Source organism: Polypterus senegalus, chromosome 9 (genome assembly GCF_016835505.1).
Source record: "Polypterus senegalus isolate Bchr_013 chromosome 9, ASM1683550v1, whole genome shotgun sequence".
NCBI classification, from domain to species: Eukaryota; Metazoa; Chordata; class Cladistia; order Polypteriformes; family Polypteridae; genus Polypterus; species Polypterus senegalus.
In genome coordinates, this window is record NC_053162.1 from 163,455,399 (window position 1) to 163,477,340 (window position 21,942).

Genomic DNA, 21,942 nt, shown 5'->3' on the forward strand with positions numbered 1-21,942 from the left:
GCACTTACCTTGAACGATGAGATGTACCCGAGATCCCTTGGGGTTGTTGTTTGAAAGCACAGAGCAAATATAGGGTCCCTCGTCGTAAATATCCACATCTTTGATCTGAATGCTGTATTCTGTGGCGCTGGTGTTCAAGAGGATCACACGTGAGTCTATTGACCACTTGTCAGTGCCAGCAAACAGTATACTGGATCGGTTCAGCCAGGCCACCCGTGTTACTTTGTTGTCCAACCTACACCTGCAATAACAAAAACAGGAGAGCATTGTGGACTCAGATTTCCCATTTTTGTTTTTCTTAATACTACCAAAAAGCATCAGGAATCAACATTTCTAATGGGATAAATTAGCACTGCTTAAGTAGCATAAGTACAGCCCACACAACGCTTATTACAAAGCAGCAGTGCTCCGCTTCAAGGGGCTGAGGTGTCTGACTGTGTGATGTGTCAAGAAAGCTCAACATCACAGACCATACATCAGTCACTGAGAAAATCCACCTTCACAAGTGTTTTTTTTAGAATAAAATTCATTATTTAATTGTTTATTTATGTTATTTGACAGATTGCAACCCCTAGCAATTTGTTCCTTCAACATTCTGGAGATCTATTATGTCAATGACCAGAATAACACAGCTATTGAAAAGTGTGTAGACGGGTAGCCTCCTGTTCAGAATGCTTGTAGTTCTCTGTTGTGTTTATTTTGATAGCTTTATGTCTTTCTTATTTGGCATGTTACCTAAAATGGCAATACATAACTTAAACAAAATGAAATAACTCGAGTGCTCTAATGAAGTGGAGGCAGTGTCTTGATATACTGTTAAGTGCCTCAAAGTTCTAAAATCGTTTTTTGAATCCCAGACTTTTCATTATCTCTCCAGTTTTTTTTTTTTTTGCATTTGTTTTATCCCACATCTTGAAGATGTGCAAATAATTATTTGCTTGGTAAGTATAAATTAGGCTCATTTAGGCTCCAGCTGCCTTGTGGCCATGCCCTGGATAAATCAGTTAGCAAGATGGATAGTGGATAGATGAGTGAGGGTGGGTATGTGCTTTCAATACACTGGCATCCCTCCCAGGACTGGCTCCCACCTTGTAATCAACTGCTTTCTTATTGTGTCTTTTATTTTTCTATTCTTTATTATGTAAAACACTTTGAGCTACTGTTTGTATGAAAATGTGCTATATAAATAAATGTTGTTGTTGTTGTTGTTGCTGCCAGGATTAGCTCAGGCTCTCAGAGACCTTGAATTGAATAAGTAACTGAGAAATCAGAGGCCTATATAGAGAGCAGACATTGGGATGGAACACGGCCAGTTACTTAGCTTGAAAATGTTAAGCTTCATTCTTCACTTGTTTAAGTGTAACTTTCATTTATGCAGCAGATTAATACTATGGGAATTTGCATATGGGGTCAACACAATGTTCCCCTGAGAGGCTGGTCCAACCGCAACAACGTTCAGTACAGTACAATGAAAACTCGATTTTGCAATGTTGGGTGTAGTTTGGATTTTTTATTTATTTATCTGTTTGTTTATTCACTCATTCCAGGACCATTATTATTATTATTATTATTATTATTATTATTATGATTAGTAGTAGTAGTAGTAGTAGTAGTAGTAGTAGTAGTAGTAGCAGTATTAGTATTATTAATGTTGTTGTTTTGGATTTCACTATCCATACTGTATCTTGACATATGCTAGTTTATCCTGCACTAGTTGTGCTGCCCGTATAAAATGGGTAGAAATGTAAGTCATCAACAAAGTCCTTTGCATTGCACTTGTCACTCCAACAGACGGTACATCACAAACATTTGTAGTAATAAGATGCATCACTACAATCGTTTGTGATGTGTCATCTAGGAATCAACTGATTAAATGATAAAATTCCAAACATAGAACAAACAGGCAAACATATCTCCTTGTTTGTGACTTTTTATTGGATGTCAACATATAAAAATAATTTCATTTTTAAACAAAAGTCCAAATAAACATCATGGCAGTCTCAGCGGTTTCAAACAGTATTTATTATTGTCTGCTTCTAGGAAACTGGATTCTTCATCAACTGCAAAGTCCTCATATTCTCCTTCCCCAGAAGAAGGTTTTGTATTACTGCATGTGTACTTTACAAATTATAATTTGCAATCAATAAGACTACAATATTATTTAGTTTGTTATTATTAAAATGTTATTGACCTATTACACTAATTGTACACATCACTGAAGTAATCTGGAAATTTCAAATACTAAAATATGCAAACAACTGACATCATGACAACAAATGAATGGTAAGCAACGAATCAAAAACATCAGCTGACAATATAAGCTGTAGTTATCATTATTTTACATATAAACGTCTATGCGTGGAAGTGTCTGTGTCTGTCTCTCCAGCCCGGAAGTGAGAGGTTGAGTCAAGGTAAGGGCTCCACCTCCAAGGATACGCAAGCGAGGCCAGCACGTCGGCAAAATGAAACCTCAGAAGAAAGACAAAGCCACTTAGCCACTAACATCAGAAAAACGGTATCCCACTTGCTTTTCCTCCTACCGCTAATACACAAGCGAGGTGAGCACATCGGCAAAACGAAACTTCTGAAGAAAGAAAAAGTCGCTTAGCCAGTAATTCACAAGCGATGCAAGCACATCAGCAAAGCAGTATCCCTTTTACTTTTCCTTCTGCTGCTGATGCATAAACGATGCAAGCACGTCGGCAAAATGAATCCTCCTAGGAGAGAGGAGAGACGCCCAGAGTAGTTCCTTTCAATTACCTGACATCTCTACATTTCAATTTTTGTTTTGACATTTTCAATAGTTTCTAGGACCCCGGGCTTTTTACAGCACGGGATTACACAGCTAGTAAAGTATAATTTGAGACAGAAAAGACTCTAGTAAAGAAAAACAGTTTTACAAATAAAGTACATTAGCAGAAAATTGTATTATTCTAATATTAGTCCAGCACAATCTGTATGGAACCATAATAAAGAAGCAAATTTAAAAAACTAACTTTATCAACTATTTAAATTGTAAGGTAGAACATAAATTAACAAGTTAAAATAAAAATAAAATTTTGTCGTTGTGCAGCAGACCCTTATAAATGCATGAGTGTTGAAAAAAGAATGAAAAAAAAACAACAAATATATCAGGTAATAAGCAGAATTCTTTATATTTTGTCAATTGCTCAGTTGAAATGGGCATGTACTGTAAGTTATGTGGCATACAAACGGGCATCACGGCCAGGGAAGAGCATGGATTATTGCCTGGATGGGAGGCCCGAGAGAAACGTCATTGGCCAGCCGGGTCAGAAAGATCATATCGTGCCCAGCTGGTATAAAATAATAAAGGTATCAAAGGAAGCAAGAGCTTGGGAGACCAGTGGATCCATCCCCCATACGCTGGGCGGCAGTGGTCCTCGTCTAAGAGCCCAGTTGGCACACCTGCAGGGGTGCTAGGGAAATGGAGGCCAGAAGTGAAGCCCTGTAGGGGTCCCTTGAGATCTGTAGAGGGTGGTGTCAGGGAGAGTCCCCGTTACTTTGTCAATGACCCGGAAGTACTTCCTGGAGGGGACAGAATGATACCGGAAGCATTCCCGGGTCTGACATAAAAGAAAACCCACTGCCACAGATGGGCAAGTCGGAGCCAGGAGGCAGCAGACAACACTCAGCGACGGCGAAGAAGAAAGAAAGAAAAAGAGCATCCATTGGACCATTGATTCAATAGTTGGTGGCATATTATTATTGTGATTGGACAAGAGGATTGTGAGAAGGTGCCTGAGAAAAGAATAAGTCTTGTTTTGGACTCTGTTAAACGTGTGGTGTATTGCTGGGACTTTGGTTTTGGTCTTGCTGTCGCTCTCTGGTGGTCATAGTGAGTAATTCGTATAACGTCATTTTAATTTTATTTTGGCTGGACAGTTCTCGGGTGCTGCATGCACTGTGAATGGCAGGCGCTATGGACTCTTCATTACGATTCTCAGCATTGGGTTTTTTGAAATCTACCAGTTTGCAAGCATCTTTGTCCTTTGACACAAAGCTACTGCTAAATATTGCAAACTCATCAATGCCCCTTACTCACGATTAAGAAAGGCACCTCAAATTACACACAGAAAAACCAACTTACTTCAATTGGCTTTTGTAATTTTGAGGAAACGTTCTTGAATTCGAGCAACTTTGCAGCTTCAGGGATGCAATGGCTATTTGGTCTTACAGTATGCCCTTAAGACTGAGCAGCTCTTTTAAATGACCAGAGATGTGCAGTACCATCTCTTTTTTTATTTTTTATAAAGAGTGCTGCTGCTACCACTACACTGAGAACTTTCCACTTTGTCTTCCATTGCACAGTTATGTCCATGTGCAGCAGAAACAGAAAGTCACTGCAAACAAAAGCCTGGATCATGGCCACCATAGCCAATAAAGTGGACCATTACACAGTGATAATATACCGAGATGCACCTACTTACTGTACTAAGGCAGAGAAACAGAGAAAACTGCATGGCCACTACATCATTTACTAAGGCTGCATTAGTCATATGGTGGAACTGGCAAGTCGGAAGTCGTATTTGCATCATCCGCACATTCATACTACCCAAGTGGGAAAGTAAACATGGATGTCCCCATGGAAGCTGGTGTTTTAGCAACAACCGCTAACTAATAATTCTATGGATCAATCGGGAAGAAGTGTAGAAAAAGAATGTTGTCATGTCTAAAAAAATATTTTAATGCTACGATAAATAGTACTATTTCTACTCGGATGCTGCAATTAAAAACTGCACAAAGCAACCATTGAGCACAATATATGAACAGAAGCGCATTTCAAGCTAACACTGATTAGTCTGTTACTGTTCGTTCAGGTAATCTTAATATATACCTTCTCAAAATCCAGAATTATGGATTGAGGTGATTCACTGAAAGTAAATTCTTCAAATAAAGAAATTAAACCTATAAAGTGTTACTGTACTTCCTGATTACAGGGTAAGTCATCATTTTGGATTGACATTATAATCTGAAGTCGGATAAACGCTGCTTTGAGAGACCAGGCTAGAGTTTACAAGTCAGAGATCAGAAATTAGCATAAAATACTTTGTGCTTTCAGATCATGACCTATGACCACCCAATTTTTATACATAATTTTATTTTAATTGACTGCTATGAACTCTGGAATTTGAACATAGCAATTTAATTGTACTTTGTAATGACCAGCCTTGAAAAAGTAAAGAAGGACAATTGCTATAAAACAAATAGAATTTTATGGAGTAAAAGTAATTAAAATTAAAATTACTTTAAAATGTTCAATTACCTACAAAATCTACTTAAGTACAGTATTGAAAGTAAATTTATATCATTAATTTCAACGACTGATTTTTAGTCAGATAGAGTTATCTAGGAAACGCTGGTAATAGAAAATACAAACTATTAATAGAATAAAAGCACAAATAAAAGAGCTTGCACCAGTAAAAGTGATCCTATCCTGTCTGGTCAGCAGGTTTCTCATCACCTTACATTTACAGGCCGCACAGTTATGAAGTCAGTCAAAGTTTCAGGTAAACTGAGGCACCATATGCACCTTTAAAATGAAAAGTGGACCACTTCAAGATGGTGGGTCTATTGTAGGGGTTTCCAACACGTCGCTCATGAGCTACTGGTTGCTCACAACCCCTTTCCAAGTAGCTCGCCAAAGGGTTAATGAATCCTGCATAAATCTGAAAACTTCATTACTCAAATTAGGGGTGGGTGATCTTTCCAAAAAATCATATAACGATCCTTTTAACACAAAATCACGACCCATAATCTGAATTGCAATCTGTCTTTTCAATGTGACATACACTTAAGTGAATATGCGGACTCAAACTCATCAAGACCTAAGTAACACTTTACTATAAAAATCAAAGTTGAATTCTCTTGTTCGTTAGCTAAGCGGAGTTAAGAACCACGCCTCGAAGCTGGCGAGTGAGTGAGAAAACCCCCTCCCTTGGCCCGCTGCGTGTTTCTCAGATTTGCGCAAATAAATCGGTACAAGAAGGAAACTGTGATACACAGAGAAATGAGAGAAGTCGCAAAATCAACCAGAATGCTCAAGCAAATTATAGAAAAAAACCTGATCTAAATCCATTAATCTAACAAGTAATGACACATTGGATTTTATCTATCTATCTATCTATCATATAGTGCCTTTCATATTATCTATCTATCTATCATATAGTGCCTTTCACGTCTATCTATCTATCTATCTATCTATCTATTAGGTGCTGGTCCACTGTGTGAGGATTTTTTCTCAGCAGATCTCATAAAAGAGGCCGAACCTCCTGAATGTGTTATTACAATTAAACTGAATGTAAAAGATTTTATCAGTCCTAATAACTCAATTTCAAAATTAATCACATAAATGGAATTTCGTTCCAAAATTTATCAAAAAAAGAATTGTATGACTGGTGTCTTAAAGTGTCCCATTCTATGCATTTGAAGGACATGACTGATAACCTCTGGAGGAACACTCTGTGTCTGCATGACATGACATCTCCAGCATGGAGGACTTTATATAAACCGCCCATTGAGAAAAGAGTTGGGGACTTGCAATGGAGGATTCTACACGGAGCAGTAGCCACCAATTCATTCTTAAAAACTATTGGCGCCAGTGCAACAGATCAGTGTCCATTTTGCCATCAGAAAGAAACAGTTTATCACTTATTTATGTATTGTACCAGATTACAACCACTGCTGCATTTCATTGATTTATTGTTGATGGACTTGGGAATTGTATTTAATGAACTCATTTATATTTTTGGAATGTCTGTGTCAAGAGTTTGTAAAAGACAATGTTTACTTTGTAAGTTTTTGATAGGCCAGGCCAAGATGGCAACTTTAAAAACAAGAAGAAATAGAGATAAAGATCTGAAAGCTACTGATGCTCTGTTAATGTTTAAGGTCCTCCTTCAAAGGAGATTGAAGATTGAATTTGCATATTTTAAGTTTATTAATCAATTAGATGTATTTTGAGAAATCTGGGCTGTAAATGATGTTTTATGTTCCATAGAAAATTAATGTCTAGTACTAAAGTAAGAGTAGGAAAACTTTTTTTTTTTTTAATTTCACTGAAATTATGTTATAATTGTTAATAAAGGTCTGTTTAAAATTAAAAGAAAAATATCTATCTATCTATCTATCATATAGTGCCTTTCACATCTATCTATCTATCTATCTATCTATCATATAGTGCCTTTCACATCTATCTATCTATCTATCTATCTATTGTTGGGGGAGCTGCACAGACTTTTTATTGACTAAATTCCTACAATTACTGAAATAACATTTCTACAGAAAAAATAAAATCAGGAAACCCAAAAATACTTGTGTCTTGACCAAGGCTGAAAAATTCACGGACCACATAGTGAAAAAAGCAAAAAAAAATCTGACCTTTACTAGATGAGCGGCCCAGCTGAGTGCGTTTAAAAGTACCTCTCAAAGGTTGTACATAAGTGGCAGCGACTGCTCCTGCTGTGAAGTGAAAATGTTTTTTTTTTTACTTTCTTGAATCATTTCAATATGAAAAAGTGAAAAAGGAAGTTTCTTAAAATCTCTCAACGATGACATGCTTTCATTGCCCAGTGGGCGTCTTCATCGGATGACATGTTTAAATGCAGGCTGTGATTATATTTATTTATATATTTGTTTATTTAAGTAAAAATGGTTGATGGAAGAACTGTTAAGTGCCTTATTTAGCATTGCGAATGGGAAATTGTTTGGTCAGCTTGTTTCTTCACAGTAGACATGAAGGTCATTTGGAGGGGGCACTGGGTTTTGCCCAGCATGGTCCCTGTATTAACCTCTGATGGTTGCTGCAGCTTTCAGGCTGTAATAATCACAACAGAAAATGTCATTGATCATTACTGGCCCTTTTTTACAAGTTAAGTGTATTAAACAGTTCAAGATAAGCTGGACAGGCGCAGCTGGAAGTGTGAACTGCATGGAAGTGAGGGCTAATAAATATTTAAAAAGATTTTATTTGAATTGCGTCTATCAGCCCATTTTCTGAAGTGTGGTCACTGGGTGAGGTGTGCCTACATAAGCAAAATTAGGTGGATGGCAGAACCCACACTGTAGGCCATGGGAGGGCACACCCACCCGCACTCACAGAGAATCAGCAATCAGTCAAACATGCCAGGTTTTGGGGATGTTGAAGGAAAAACAAAGCACTTTGAGAAAAACTTTCTGTGGCTTAAATAAATTCATAAATGCATATTTTGTCCAGTGTCCTGGATTCAAATTCTGTGCCTCATTGTTCACATCGAGTGCACATTCTCCCCATGTTGTCGTGGCCCCTACTGACATGTCGTGTGTTGCTCTATCTAATCTATCAGTAGTCTGTCATGCGCACTTCACACACGGGCTTTTATTGTTGAGTGCTAACAATTTTTGTGGCATAAAGGAGGTGGACAACCTAATGGGAACTCCACATGAAAAAATGTTTCACTTTGAACACAGTTCTAAAGTAGACTCATGTTAGCTTGATGACCAACCTGTATATGTCAGCTATAAGAGAAATTTGACAACTAGCTGTGGTATGGTCGGTGCGCAGCTCAGGAAAAAGTGTCCGTTCTAATAAATAAATAATCAAGTGGCAAGCTCATTCTCGGTGGGTGCGCACTCACTCAGCTGCGGGGAGTTGGTGGAGTAATAGGGGAGAGACGCATCTGCATGTGACAGTGCTGCCTTTCCCAATTGCTTCATCAGTTTCGTGCAGTAAGAGATTGAGATGCTGTGCCCACAGAGCCGTATAAGAACAAGCTGGCACGAGAATTTCGAGGTGAGGTTAGGTTAGGTTAAAAGATGGAGAGAGGGAAGGGTGGAGGTGGAAGTCCAGGGCAAGTAAGTGCAAGGAAGATGGTGAAGGCAGACAGCCGTGAGGAAGACCCTCAAAGCACGTGAATGGCGCTTGGGGGCTGATCTGAGTGGCCTGGGTAGCTGGAGTGGCCGAAAACGCTGCTCAGTTGTAGCGACTCGCTGCATAGAGGTAGCACAGCTGCAGGAGAAGGAAAGGCTGAGAGAGCCATTCACCAGGTGGTGCCATGGACCACAGGGACACAAGCCTGGCAGTGGTAGTCGGAGGCTCGATGGGGGCCTGCTGGAGTCAGAGAGGGCTAGAAGGGCCAGAGCCTAGGAGCAGCACTAGAGGTGGGCTGAGCTGCCAGATAGGCATCTCCATGGGTTACGCTCTTAGTTAAGTCAAGGAGACAGCCATGTTTTAAAGGACTGCACCGGGGCTCAGGGTTTTTAAAGATCGCTTCCTGTGTTTTAACCACATCTAGAGGAATATTTTCATTTTAACCTCCACAGAGACACCTTTTTATGGATTATTTATTTATATACTATTTTACCCTGCACTTTTTTTTAATAATAAAGGCACTGAAAACCTTTACACCATCCCCTTGCTTTGTATGTGTTGTCTTCATCCAGTTACATTATCAACAGTACTGGGTTCAGCAGGCTCCCAAAAGTAGGAGTGGGAGCATGGAGCCGACCTGCACCGTCATGCTAGCCCTTTGTTATGGGGGTTTTCAGAGCAACATGGGGCAGCTCACAAAGAGTTTGTGGCCAGATAGCATTTGTACTGGGCAGAAAAAAAAGTCGCAAGGAGAACAATCTCCAAAATAATGACAGAAAATGCCAAGCAAGGCAAAACTCCATCAGCTAAGAAATGCAGTGGTTAAAAGACAAAGCTCAGCAACAAAGATACACAGACATATCGCAAGACAGTTTCTAAATGCCACAAACGTTCAGCCTCAGCAATGACCAAAGCACCTCGGTGACCCAGTTCTTAACAAAAACTGTATGATCTTCACAAAGCTGGCATTAAGGGCAGGGCTGCCATTTTATAACTGCTTGTAGTCAATGTCAAAGTACAAGGACATGCAAGGGGTAAGGGGTGCAAAACCTGGACAGTTAACCCCTTAACATGCACACGTACCGGTCCTGGTACATAACGACGATTGGACGACATCACAATCATGTCACAGCCATGTGTGCATGCCCCTCTGTCATGCACCTCGACATACTGCACATCAAATGAAAATTCAGAGTCTCGTCTTTCCGATGATATAAACCATTTTGACACACAACAACCACAGCACTGACACTAAATCCTTTTTTACAGAGAAGTAAATACTTTTAAGAGCTGACTTTTCCTACTTGCGTCTTGGAAATCTGCCATGCAGGCCGTTTTTGCCCAGTCTCTTTCTTATGGTGGAGTCGTGAACACTGACCTTAATTGAGGCAAGTGAGGCCTGCAGTTCTTTAGACGTTGTCCTGGGGTCTTTTGTGACCTCTCGGATGAGTCGTCTCTGCGCTCTTGGGGTAATTTTGGTCGGCCGGCCACTCCTGGGAAGGTTCACCACTGTTCCATGTTTTTGCCATTTGTGGATAATGGCTCTCACTGTGGTTCGCTGGAGTCACAAAGCTTTAGAAATGGCTTTATAACCCTTAACAGACTGATAGATCTCAATTACTTCTGTTCTCATTTGTTCCTGAATTTCTTTGGATCTTGGCATGATGTCTAGCTTTTGAGGTGCTTTTGGTCTACTTCTCTGTGTCAGGCAGCTCCTATTTAAGTGATTTCTTGATTGAAACAGGTGTGGCAGTAATCAGGCCTGGGGGTGGCTACGCAAATTGAACTCAGGTGTGATACACCACAGTTAGATAGTTATTTTTTAACAAGGGGGCAATTACTTTTTCACACAGGGCCATGTAGGTTTGGATTTTTTTTTCTCCCTAAATAATAAAAACCATCATTTAAAAACTGCATTTTGTGTTTACTTGTGTTATATTTGACTAATGGTTAAATGGGTTTGATGATCAGAAACATTTTGTGTGACAAACATGCAAAAGAATAAGAAATCAGGAAGGGGGCAAATAGTTTTTCACACCACTGTATGTTAGTTTTAAAGAGCATCTTTACACGATGGATTGACTCAAGCATGAAGGAAAATTATAAAACAGAAAGTAAAGAGGAAGCCAACCAATGGAATATGACAAAGCTTCACAAAGTAAACGATTCTACTCCTTGCTTACTTTGTGAATGAGACCACAGCCGTTTCTTTCAGTTGTACATTCAGCTTTAAAACAAGCTTACTACATCTTTTCATTGCATTTTATTTTCTTTTGTCTACGGATTGAAACGTAATTTGACTACTGTAATAAAAAAACGGGGTTTGAAAGAACCTTGTGGTTCCTGTAGGATGCACATGCAGGGCTACAAGAGCCAACTTTCCAAAGTACTAGCCACTGGCCACAAAGAGGAGGTGGCATTGGGGACTAGCCGCATTCTTAGCCTTTAAGTTCAGACATCCTAAAGCACGGGTGGACAAAGGGTGTTTGAGAAAGCCTGGGTGTGCCATCACCACCTGTCCTGGAGACAATATTTTTTGTCTGCCCACATTTTGCATAATACCACACCAAACTGCTTTGTCCTGAAAGTTGCTCAGACAAGCTTCAGTGAATGAGCTATGAACTGCTTAAGTGCAAATCTGAACCTTTACGCCCAGATGTTTCATACATGGCGCAATGGCCATGGGACACTGCATTTGCTTCATACGTTGTGTGACTTTTGTCTGTATTAATGTCTCACTATCTAACTCACATTATAATCTTTGGTTAGACTGACTGGTCCGTTTATACATTAATTTAAAGGCCAGGTGGGATGCATTCATTCCTATAGAACTGGATACAAACATTCTTGACAAGATAAAGTATTTTGCACACACTTTCATGATTAATGCTTTTAGGCTAAGCTGTCCACCATCAGAGGGAGAAATCAATTATTTGCGAGAAACGTCAAAAGGTCCAGAAGCCCATATGGTGAACAAGTCATGAAGGACAGATTAAGTATAAAAAGCCTCCAGACTTCACTATTATTCACATATTTTTGCAATAATCAAATACTACTTTTTTATTAAATTCCTATAATTTGTCTGCACATTTTGAATGATTGGGGAAACAAAGTAGATATAGACATGGGTGCCAACTCGTCATAAACATTAGAGGTGTAAAAAAATGAAAGGCTACAATGTTTTTGATTATCAAACAACATCAATAATATCTCTATTGTATTAAAAATGTTTTCCGTCATGTCCGCGCTGTTCAGCCTTGACCACTCCCCTCCACACCACACGCCCAATTGTTACTCCTACTGCGCACATCCTTTCTCCATCCCACCCTGCGACACTCTCAGTACTAACTCGCCCTTCGACGCAGTCGGTTATAATGGCAAGGCAGAAAAACAAATTATCTATTCAAGAATATCGCATTTTAGATTGCGATAGAAAAAGAGCGGCAAGAGCTGATAATGAACATCGAAAAAATGAACAAAAAAGAACTGTGTGTAATTAAAACCAGGAACAAAGGGAATAATCAAAAAAATGAAAAAGAGAAAAATATCCTGAACAATAAACAAACAGAAATGCAAAATAAATCAACATTTATAGAATGTAAGTTAGAGGATAAAGTAATTCATAATATTGTTTTTGAAAAGGCATTAATGTAATTTAATTTCTTATTTACTTTTTATTGTTTTTTACATTTTTCCTTTTACTTTTTACTATGTTTTATTATTCTTTGCTATTTAAAATACTTGACAGTTGTAGTGAATACTCAAGTAACTGATTTTCTGACTATAATAATTAAGCACCAAACCGTCTTCCTCCTGCACCCTGCATACTCTTCTACATAGTAAAGAAGAATAATATGCAGTAACTGCAAAAGCCAATGCTAACCTCTGCAAAAGTGAGAAGTTTTTCAAAAAGGACACCAAATGTTTTGACCTTCACTGAATAATAAAAAACATCTCTACGATTGATTACTTGGCAGTGTCCTGCACTCAGTTTTTCTACTTGTTTTTTTATAGGTTGTCTTTATTTATAGAACTTTTGAATTACATGACATCAGCGTTCTATTCATTTTATTCCTATCTTCAGACTTCAGATATTTAAATGCGTTTTTATGATTTTTTTATTTAGCGGCTACAAAGTGGGCTATATAAATCTAATTATTCTTCCAAGTGCAGAAGTGATGCGTCAACTGTTTTGTTTACCAGTTAATTTTTTTTTCCCTTCGTGCTCCTGTTGTATCTTCTATCACATATGGCACAAGCAGCTGTTACCTACAGAGACGAGACCTGTAAAGCTGCATTCCCCAGAGACAGGTGCAAATTCAAGATAAAAATTTTTTAAAATATATATATATATCCACACATGTGGAGTTGGACGGCGCAGTTCATTAAAAATTCATTGACTAGCAGGCCGCCAGCCAAAGTGTGGGGTGCTAGCTTGTCTCCCACAATGAAAACTTCCCTTTTCTGTCTTTTTTATATAGAGTTCCCTTAAGGGAGTCCATATAATAATAGAACGAGCGATTGTTATTCAAAGTGGAGCAGTACGGCTGCCCTGAGACTGGCCTTTCCACAAAGCTTTCTTTGGGAAAAAAAAAATATCGCCCTGCATAATGTTGTGAGATGTTATTACTTTAACCTGCAAGTGTCGATATGAGGCAGAGACGCATATGAATCAACAGATGCCATAGGAGGTGAGGTCGCTGCTCTCCTTTAATTTAGAATGCAACCAAATCAATATTTGATTTTGAAGGTGTATATAAATCCTTCTGTGCACAGCATACATCCATATAACACACCTACTGCCTTCCTGTCATGCACTCAATACGGCTTATATGCAGCCGGTTGACTCCTGTGGTCACAACAAGTCAGAAATGGAACACTCGTGTCCAATGACCCATTTTTGCAAAATGTATTTTTGTCTAGTCATAATACAGCTATCGGCTGAAAAAATGATGAGGGGCTGGAAATGAGAGCAGAACCCTACACTTCATCGCTGAGAGAAGAGCTCAGGCCAGTTTAGGGCTTTTTACTCCTTGAGAAATGGATTTTGGCTGGTATCCCAGCTCTTGGAGACCTATAGGACATACAATAGGTAGGAAATGGCTTTTAAATAAATACATGAATAAATCTGGGGATATATCATCTGGTACAAACCACAGAACACTTCAAAGAGATAGCTAGAGACATTGTCAATCAGGCAAATCACGTAAAATGAATACTTGAGAGAGCCTTAAGAAAAATGCCACGGGGCCAGCCTCAAACTTCTCTGTTGGCAGTGGATGATGCAAGGACACTAGCTGGTGCTGCCATGTTACCTGCCTCAAGAACAACAAAGTGTCAGTTTTCTAATTAAAAAAAAAAAAGGTAAAAATGACTATTTATATTAACTGCCATTGAATGGATGCTTTTTTGGATGTTTTGCACTAATCTGAGTAAACTCTAGAGATAGATAGATAGATAGATAGATAGATAGATAGATAGATAGATAGATAGATAGATAGATAGATAGATAGATAGATAGATAGATAGATAGATAGATAGATAGATAGATAGATAGATAGATACTTTATTAATCCCAAGGGGAAATTCACATAATCTTAGAGTCCGTTGCATGGGAAAATTCCAGGAGATCAGCAGTTACAGAAATACTCAGGTCAGTATATCTGGCACCAACAATCATACCACAGTTGAAATCACTGAGATCACAGTTTTTCCCCATTCTGGTGCTTGATGTGAACATTAACTGAAGCTGACGACCTGTATCTGCATGATTTTATACATGGTGCTGCTGAGAAATGATTGGCTGATTAGATAATTGCATGGATAAGCAGGTGTACAGGTGTTCCTAATAATCTATTCGGAAAGAGTGTTTATATATATATATATATATAAATATATATATATTGTCACACATGTGCACATGGAAGACAGCTAAAGGGACCAATCAAAGGTAATTCCATGCCAGGTCAGGGGGCAGCGGGGTGGACTAATCTTTCCTTTAATATTCCTGCGGATCAAATATGTGAAATTCTGCCTGAATCCGAAGATGTCACCTCTGGTCCCAGCCCCAATGACATCTTTTCTACCAACATGCACTAAAACCTCTGTAATCAGTTTGATCTTGGACTCAATTCTGTACACAACTGTAATACAAACTTAGCCTTTATGTGGTAAGGATTCAAGTACATGGGTGGCTGCCCCAAACCTTTATCTATCTATCTATCTATCTATCTATCTATCTATCTATCTATCTATCTATCTATCTATCTATCTATCTATCTATCTATCTATCTATCTATCTATCTATCTATCTCTTCCTCTACACATCTTATAAAGTGTCTATCTATCTATCTATCTATCTATCTATCTATCTATCTATCTATCTATCTATCTATCGTATAGTGCCTTTCATATCTATCTATCTATCTATCTATCTATCTATCTATCTATCTATCTATCTATCTCTTCCTCTACACATCTTATAAAGTGTCTATCTATCTATCTATCTATCTATCTATCTATCTATCTATCTATCTATCTATCTATCTATGTATGGGTGTGAACAAGTGTGAAATGCATTTCCTATGCATGTGGCTCTCTGACTACCATTTAAATAGAATTTTGATTGTAATTTTTGTTTTGCACCCTCTCCCACCATAACTTATCTTCTATGAAGGAGGAGTGGAAGCTTTAGATTCATCAAAACTTTCGATGTCCAGTTTTCAATGGACCTCAATATTTTAAGTCCCCTGGTACCAAAAATATTGACATCATGATGACAGGTGTGTGTGTGTCTCTCTGTATGTCACAGTTTCTTGAGGACGGTCTAGAGCTAAAACGGTTGGACAGAAAATACCAAACTTTAAAATTCAGACTGTTATGAGATGACGATGAAGTGATTTGTTTTTGAGCCAAATCGTGCAAGAGAAAGATGCACTGTAGCGGAACCCACAAACACCATAATTCTGAAATTAGTTATGAATGCTTCTTGTGAATTGCTACAGCAATAACTTATTTAAATAATTACTGAAACATTATAGAATAGTTCAGGTAACATCTGAATTATTTTACTTGTAAGTTGTACTTTAGGTTTACACATATGGTTTAGATTAGGTCAACTTAATTTGATTCATTGTACCAACTTGTAAATAGATAAGAATTTCATTAAGTAGATCCAACAACGGTTTTGTAAATGAATTCTTGTTGTAATAACAAAAGATAAGAAAGTTAGATCACCATGTTTGTTATATATTAGAACTACCTAATTATTTAAAAAGAAATAGTTGTCATGATTTAATGAATTAGTTATTTTGTCAGTGCATAACATGGATGAGTGGAACTGCCATTCCAGATCCATTTTGCGTCTAGTCTCCCAAAGTATGTGTCATTATTGTACCTGCTGGGTACCATTCAAGTTTATTCTTCCACTACCATAGCATAACAAGCCATGACGGTGTATACCTAATCATCCTGGCATAGTCCTTTTGTGCAAAGGACTTTCTGTACAAAGAATGGTGAACACTCATGCTGCCCAATAAAGATAAATCCAGTCCAATAGAAATCACTCAAGAATTAATTTGTTAATAAAATTCAAAGGCAATTCTTGGAGAAGCAAACAGGTGAGGCCACAGTCTATGTTGCCTGATACATCCAATGCATTTGCAAACAATACATCCAAATTCGAGTGAATAGTTAAAAGAGTGGGTTATTTTAAAGATTTGACCGCTTTAAAATCATTGTGGTGTGACAGTCTACTCACACATATGTGCCAAGGTGCCAGCAAGCACCTTTCTGCTTTTTAGAATAGAAGTCAAATCAGTCTATCAAATAGTATTTAGGACTCAATGAGCCCTGGAGCACCAAGCCAACTGGTGAGTCTTCAGGCTGATATCTATATTTAATACATTCTTAAAGCACACCCAACTTCTAAGACTAGTTAGTACCACTTGGTCATTACCTGACATTTACACTAATACACAAGCTGTTCCAACCAAAAAGCGCCAACATAACTGTCTCTGTATGGTAAAGGAAGATACATTTGAAGCACATTCAACCAGTAAACTGCCAGAGGTGCCCCCTCAGATATTAACAGGTAGTTCACAACATGATGCATATTGGGATTATAAGAGCACTTGTGCCCCTTTGGTAACCAGCCTTCAACTGCATACAAAATGCCACCAGCTCAATAGGTACCAGCCAATATCAACCATCAGTTCTACAAAATAATAAATTCCAAGGTGCCAAGATAATCACAGAGACGTATCTGTGTGCTGTCATACCCGCCTCTTCAAAAGCAAATTCGTTCAGTAAAGCTATAAGCAGCCCAGTAGATTCCACAGAGTGCTTAACTGGCTGCTACACCACATAACACATAATGTAGTGCCAGCCTAGCAGTACACAGGCACATTTATGAGCCACCATACCTGCACTTTCAAAGCACATTTCCAAACTAAAAACAAAACGAGAGCAGTAGGTAGCAGTTAAGTTTCAACTGGCAGTTACACAACATAACAAGTCCTGGGGTGCCAACTTAATCATACAGGCAAATCTGTGAGCCATCGTACCCGCCTCTGCACACAAAAAGCAGTTTGAAGGCATATGTTGCCCAGCAATCAGGATTGGCATGCCAACCTAATCACACATATGTGCCTCTCAGTTGATAAAACTCCCTCTGCATTTACAAATCACATGTCTCTAGTACCAGTGAAACCAACTTATTAAGTGCACTCTTGATTTCAAGTACCAACTGAACAATGAGTCTTAGTTTGTCAAGCTAATCGCACATGTACACCAGTGAGAAATCATACCCACCGCTGCGCGGGCAACAGTCACATTCAGTTAGTAAGGCTACAAAATCTGCTATTAACTAGCAATTCCATCTCATATCATGCATTGGGGTGCCAACCTAATACCATCTGCACCTTTCTGCCAATAAACCTCCCACGACATTGTGAGAAATATATGGCACTAATAAAAAGAAGTCCAGCTCAGCAGGTTACATGAGAAGTCCCTATGTGCCAACGAATTACACATTCATGCTGGTGAGCCATGATAACCGCTTCTGCATTCAAGTTTACTTTAGTCACATTTGCCCAGTAAAGTCAAAACAACCCAGTAGGTGCCACTTAGTTTTTAACTGGCAGTTATATTGCACAATACTTTTATTTCCTTCATCTCAAGAGCATACATTTGAGGTTTGCTCGCACAAATTGAGTGATTGTGCCTTGTAACAAACTGTGCCTGGTCTAAGGTTGATTCCTGCCCTAACAACCAGTGCTGCCAGGATTGGCAAATGGATAAGGCTTCCTTAATAATGGATGAACTTCAGCTCATTGACTCAAGAGCTTAGTGCTAAATAATCTGCCCCATACTGATAACACATTTCTCCTGAGCCACATACATTTGTCAAGGTAAGAAAACTATTAAAAAAATAAGACAAAATAAATAAGTAATCATGTGGAATTACAATAAAAAAATCCATCGTAATCCCTTTTCGATGTACCTTGGGAAATAACCTCATAGGGCCATAAATCAAGCGCTAAATAAGCAGTTGTTTGCACGGCTTGTGAAGAATCGCAGTCCGAGGATGAAGATGAACTGAGTGCATAACAGCAGTTCTCACCCTAGAAGGTGTGAGATGAGCCCAGCAGGGAGGCAGAATGAAGCAGCGAGGCCCATCCAAAGCATCCTATTCATAAATATTCACGAGAGCGGAGCTCAGAAGAATGCCAGCAGCTTACTTCTCATCTGACATTATCTAGTGCTTCTGTGAAATGTCTTCTTTGAGCAGGCAGAAATGGGTTAAGGACGTCTGTACGTCACCCTCAAACCCATCCACAACAACCGTTCCTTGGTCCTCAATGAAAATTATCTGTTTTATGAATCCAAATGTTCTTTTAAGATGCCATTACTTTTAGAGCAGTATCCAATCATAGGTAGTGTAGCCTATTGACTGTCGTTTCAGACCCCAGAGTGGCTTCATTATGTGATCCTGAGCAAATAACTTAACTTATCTGTGCTCCATTTGCAAGAAATATGTGAAAACAGTTACAATGCAGTGAAGTGGAAACTGACTGAAGCGTATTACAAGGTGCTATACAGTACCTCATCCACAGCAGAATTCTTGTTTTAGTGTCACAGAAGCTGGGCTGTGACATTTTGTTATCTACATTTAGGATGTGCTCTGTTTGGCAGTTAGTGGTTTCTTGGCCTAATACGAATTTTGGAAAGAAACAAGATGAGGAGTCCTTGGAAGAGCGTGTGCTGTATATGGACAGTTGTCTTTAATAACGTTTGCTTAATAGCAATGTTTAAAGTGTAATTGGGATTTAGCTGTTAGAATCAAGTGTTGTAGGAAGAGATACCAATACAAAAACTCCTGTGTTGCTAGGGTCTTTAAAATGCAAGAGGTTGGTGATTGGCTACACTGCTAGCTGATTAATTTGCATATTCAATCTACACTACAGCTATGAGGGCGGCCAAATCAAAAATGATTTCATTCACACTTCCCAGTTGCAAGCAAGTATCTTTCTAGTTTGTTCTTTTTACTGTTTCTTAAATGAAATATATTTGTGTAAATCTTGTCTAATGAAGTGGGAAGCACTGCATGGGTTTGTCTGCCATTGTCTGCACATTAAGTGACTTGGTCCTCACTGAGTGAGTGTGGTTTTGTTGGACAGTGCCATTATGTCTGGTATACTCTCTGTGGTTTGTAGAAATCATGGTCAAGAGACTACTCACATTGTATGATAGAGATGCCAGTCGTATATGTACTGTGGCGAGCGGCCAGGACCCTTGCCCGGCAGGGACACCTAGAAGGACCAAGAGAGGGATTACACCTCCCCTGGATCACGAGAGGGCAGCCACCCTGGTCTGTATGGGGTCCATGGGAATCGAGCATGGAAGCTCAACCCTACTGGGGCCCATGGCCACCATGGGGGACCAGAGGATTGGGGAGCCCTGGATGGCAGCACTTCCGCCACAACCGGAAGTGCTGGCGGAAGGAATTCCAGGGACACCCGGAGTACTTCTGGGTGCTCATGCACCACTTCTGCCACACCAGGAAGTGATGCCAAAAGGTCATCAGAGAGCACCTGGAGCACATCCGGGTGATTATAAAAGGGACCACCTCCCTTGAATAGAGGAGCCAAATCGGAAGGAAGAAGGCAACGCTCAGGAGGAGAGGTGGAAAGGCGGAAGGAGAAGTCCAGAGAGGACAGAATAGGACAAGAAAAAAAAGGGCTGCGTTGCTGTCTCTTGCTGTAATGTGCTCTGAAATTAAAGAGGAAAAACTGGACATGTGAATGGTTGGGAAAATAAGGTTTGCTTATTTTACAAATAGAATTAAAGGTATGCAATTTATGTAATTTACCATGGTGTATGTTTATTTGGGGCTCTTCCTGTAAAAGTTCCCTATGTATGTGTGATACTTTATACTAGTTATCTTTCTCAAATCAAAAAGGTGAAAATGAGCTTGACAATAGCAAAGTACAATATACTGTTGTTGCTGCACAAAGAATTTTGGGAAATTTGTTGGCACCATATACTGTCCATTTATGAGACTGCTCACACTACAAGAGAGCTGACTGAAATTTACGACGTGATGGAATTTCTTCCAATCGCACAACAGCCCGAGCGTAAGATATTGTCAAGCACCACAGTCCCTCTCATAATGCATGTTAAATGGTGGCAGATGAAACCGAAATTCTGGTACTTCACCATTTCGGATTGGAGTCATAATCTACAGACAGACTCGACAGACCAGGCCTGAGGAAATCTGACTTAACTGTGGGGACATTCCAACTGAAAATTCTAACTAATTTGGAAACTCTAACCTCCCAGTTCAAAGGGAACACGGCATATGTCTTAAGCTGCTGTAGTAGTAATCTACATCCCCCTTGGAACAAATCAGGAACTATCTACAGGGTGGTCCAGATCTAATTATGCAGATCCAGATCACCTGGATGATTTTGATTTATGCGGGGACGATTCCAATTCGGCACGAAGACGATTCTTCATGTCATCAGTTTGCACACTTCTTGATGGGCAGGGATTTTTCAGGCGATTTTCTATGTAATAAACTTAATAAGTTATAGCGTAATGAAAATTGCATAATGAGATCTGGACCACCCTATACAGGATCTATGTAGTGTATCATGGAGATTTTCAACCAGTATGCCGCGGCACGAGAGGTCCACTTGTATGCAAGATTTTAATACAGTTTAATTAAAGACTTCTTTAAAGAAATACAACACAAAATGTATGCTATTTTGATCAATTTATATGTCATTTTAATAATATACATATACCATATGTGAAGTATACAGTAAAGCAATAAATGTATACTTTCATGCCTTTGAACCAGTTCACATGTCTTAACTTAAAAAATTTGTATACTAAAAATTATTTAGTATTATCAATAAAAATCAACATTTACTTCAATAATATACACAATATTTTTATGTTGCATATGCACTGTGCTGTGTGATCATTCCAATGAACACATCTTATTGTTGAGCACATCTTGTGTTCCCGTTTATTCTCCACTACATCACAGCTAAATTTGATCACGCATACACAAGTATAATAATTATAATAATAATGATAATTCATTACATTTAAATAGTGTGCTTCTTACGACTCAAAGCTTTTTGCAAAATGCACAAAGGGATGACACAGGACATGAATCCATGATCACCTTGGCAGTGTTACCGCTGTGTCACATGCTCCTAATAAAAGTAAAGGCACCTGATAACTTTGGGTATTATTATTTTTTTTTATTAAAAGGTATTATATATAAAGATTTTCAAAAAGCTATTTTAAAAAGCCACTTTGGAGCAAAAAGGGCTGGTAATTATTATTATTATAATAATAATAATAATTATTATTATTATTATTATTTTTCTTTGGAAATCAATCAAAATTGTACCTGTTTTTTCCAGATTGGCATAGATATATTTTTTTTTTCCCAGAATTTGTGTAATTAGTTTATGTGTGCCATGAGATGAAAACGGTTGAAAATCACTGATCTTTCATTAAGTGCATTGCCTGTGTTTCTGCCTATCTTACAGTAAAAG

At 38.7% G+C, this 21,942-nt stretch overlaps 1 protein-coding gene across 2 annotated transcripts in view; it reads right to left on the reverse strand.

Moving 5' to 3' along the window:
- LOC120535929 (opioid-binding protein/cell adhesion molecule homolog) overlaps positions 1–21,942 on the reverse strand; it is a 2,184,266-nt gene that overhangs the window by 400,684 nt on the left and 1,761,640 nt on the right. For both annotated transcript variants that reach the window (XM_039764123.1, XM_039764122.1), the window contains exon 4: positions 9–241. In XM_039764123.1, coding sequence (XP_039620057.1) covers positions 9–241 — 233 coding nt within the window. The remainder of the gene's footprint in view (positions 1–8; positions 242–21,942) is intronic.